Source organism: Silene latifolia, chromosome Y (genome assembly GCF_048544455.1).
Source record: "Silene latifolia isolate original U9 population chromosome Y, ASM4854445v1, whole genome shotgun sequence".
Taxonomy (NCBI): Eukaryota; Viridiplantae; Streptophyta; class Magnoliopsida; order Caryophyllales; family Caryophyllaceae; genus Silene; species Silene latifolia.
In genome coordinates, this window is record NC_133538.1 from 461,895,366 (window position 1) to 461,898,015 (window position 2,650).

The window sequence follows — 2,650 nt, forward strand, 5'->3', positions numbered from 1 at the left end:
TTTCGTCCAAGGCCCAAACCGTGTATTTTTTTTTTCTTTTTTTTGTTTCCGACTCCTTTTGTATAAAACATTTAAAATAATTATTTTCCGTCTTTGTATTATATTTTTTTATTTTTTATAGTTTCCGACAATTCAAATAATTAATTACCGTCTTTATATTATATTTTTATCTTTAATATTTCCGACTCGTTTTGTATAAAATAATTAAATAGCGTCTTTGTATTATAAAACAATTGAAATAATTAATTACCGTCTTTATATTATATTTTTATCTTTAATATTTCCGACTCGTTTTGTATAAAATAACTAATTACCGTCTTTGTATTATTTTTATATTATTTTTTATTTACTCCGACTCGTTCCGTAGCAAATAATTAATTAATAACTAATTTATCGAAATGCGTGCGCAGGTGTTTAACGATGGAGACGGTATTGATTACTCAGATCATTTTAAGACTAGCTTGTTCTTTGCATCTAGTATTCAAGCGTTTAATTGGGCATATGAGATCGGACTCCGACTCGGGTTTGGTATAAAAAGAGCAAGCAACAAGAAAGTTGGTCGTAACACGAATTTGAGACAAGATTATTTTGTTTGTCGGATGGGTGGAAAAGGTCCCGTAAATAAGGATGCCGATTATTTAATGAGGGGTAACACGGCTACCGCGTGGTGCAATTGCAAATTTTCAATGAAAGTTGTTGAATTAGAAGAGAATAAGTGGCAGCTTGTGATGAGATCCGGGTTTCATAATCATCCTTTAACGTTGTATTGTGACGGTGATAGATACTTTGCAAAGTTTGATGACGAGGAGTTGGCTTATATCGATGCCCAAGTTAGAGCTCACGTTAGACCGGTAATTATTAGTGCGGGTTTGCATCAGCGGAATCCGGAAAAGTCAAGACCTAATCGGCGACAAATCTACAATCGTTCTCAGAAAGTAAGGGCCGAGGAAAGAGATGGGAGAAACCCGGCACAACAGATGTTAGCACTTGCGGTTCAGCATAAGTACGTTCATTATTGGGTCACTGATCAGGAGACCGATGAGCTAACCCACGTGTTCATGGCTCATCCAGAAGCCGTTAAGATGTTTCGATCATACTATTATGTGGTATTGATCGATTCCACGTACAAGACAAATTTATACCGTCTTCCGCTTGTTGAGATGGTTGGAGTCACACCCGTCGGGAAGAGCTTTGTCATCGCGTATGCTCTTGTGACGCATGAGTCCGAGGATGGATATTTGTGGGTCCTATGAAAACTGAAGGCCCTTCTCAATGATGCCGTTCAACCTAATGCTATTGTTACTGATTGCGAGGCAGGTTTGTTGAACGCGATTCCCATTGTTTTTCCGGATTCGTCTCACTTGCTATGTCTTTGGCATATATATGCTAACGTGGAGACGAAAGCACTTGATATCACGAAACAGGATAGTTGGGCTAAGCACGTAACTTTTAACTTGTTTGAAGCGGTTGTCGAGGCGGAGACCGAAGATAAGTTTAATGTTGCGTGGGGCAAATTGGCAAGGGAATGGGCAGGAGTGGCGGCTTATTTTGAGAGGCAATGGTTCCCGCACTTGGAAAAATGGGCCAAGTATAGAATGAACAAGATAACCCATTTTGGGAATACTTCTACATCCCGGGTTGAGTCGGCTCATGCGAATCTGAAGAGATGGTTGAGTAGCGCGAAACTGGCCGTTGATAGCATTTGGATTCGGTTTCATTCTTTGATGGAAACGCAACATGTTGAGATCCGACACTCGTTGGAGTTATCTAGATCGAAGCGGTTGACGGGGATTCAGCGATTATTTTCCAGACTTTCTTTAAAAATATCAAAGAATGCTTAGTGAATTGCGTGAAGAATTCGAAAGAGGTGCAAAGATGACGGAAGATGCCTTGATTATCGATTGCGGTTGTGTAAAGTCTACTACACTTGGTTTGTTATGTGCTTGTTCACTTCATCGCATTGCTAGAAACGGATCTCGGGTCCCTGTTGATGTGTTACATGCATTTTGGAGGACGTTGGAGTACGATGGTTCGGAGGCAATGCCGACTTGTGACGATGATCGATTGGAGGAGTTATTCGATGAAATTCGGAATGCATATCCGAGTATGAGATCATCCATGGTCGATGCCCTTTACTCTCAGATACATCCGGAATAGGAGGATGTAAACGAGCCTCGGGTGAACGAGAACCCTAGAGGACGTCCGAGTAGGGGAACTCGTAGAGATCCGTCCGCCGTTTAGCATGCACGGGTTCGGGTTCGAGTAGGCAGTGCTACGCCCCAAAGAAACGCGTCTTCCCAATGTACTCCGTCTAGTACACCCCGTTCTACTCCGACGGTTCCTGTTACTCCGTCGTCTACTCCCCGTTCTACTCCGACGGGGCGTTTTACTCCGTATAGTACCCCCTGATCCACTCAAACGGGCCCCGGTACACCGTCTACCACTGCTACCACGAGTACGGGGAGTTTGGGCACATCGTATTGCGCACCTCTTGAGGTAGACTACACCATTGGTCATTGGAGGTACTTTCCTTATCATCAATTTTTGCCTTCCTGGTTTCACGAGCATTTAGAAGCGTGGTTTAATCCTTCCGGAGACGGTCATTGTGGTTTTCGAGTTATCTCACATGCTGTTCGGGGTGACCAATCTC

General features: G+C 42.5%; 1 protein-coding gene across 1 annotated transcript; it reads left to right on the forward strand.

Annotated features, from left to right (window-relative positions):
• Positions 1–977: 977 nt before the first annotated feature.
• On the forward strand, positions 978–1,841 carry LOC141632903 (protein FAR1-RELATED SEQUENCE 4-like). Its single transcript, XM_074445406.1, has 2 exons — positions 978–1,106; positions 1,263–1,841. Exons 1-2 carry the CDS (start codon positions 978–980, stop codon positions 1,839–1,841), a joined length of 708 nt encoding a protein of 235 aa, XP_074301507.1.
• Positions 1,842–2,650: the final 809 nt, after the last annotated feature.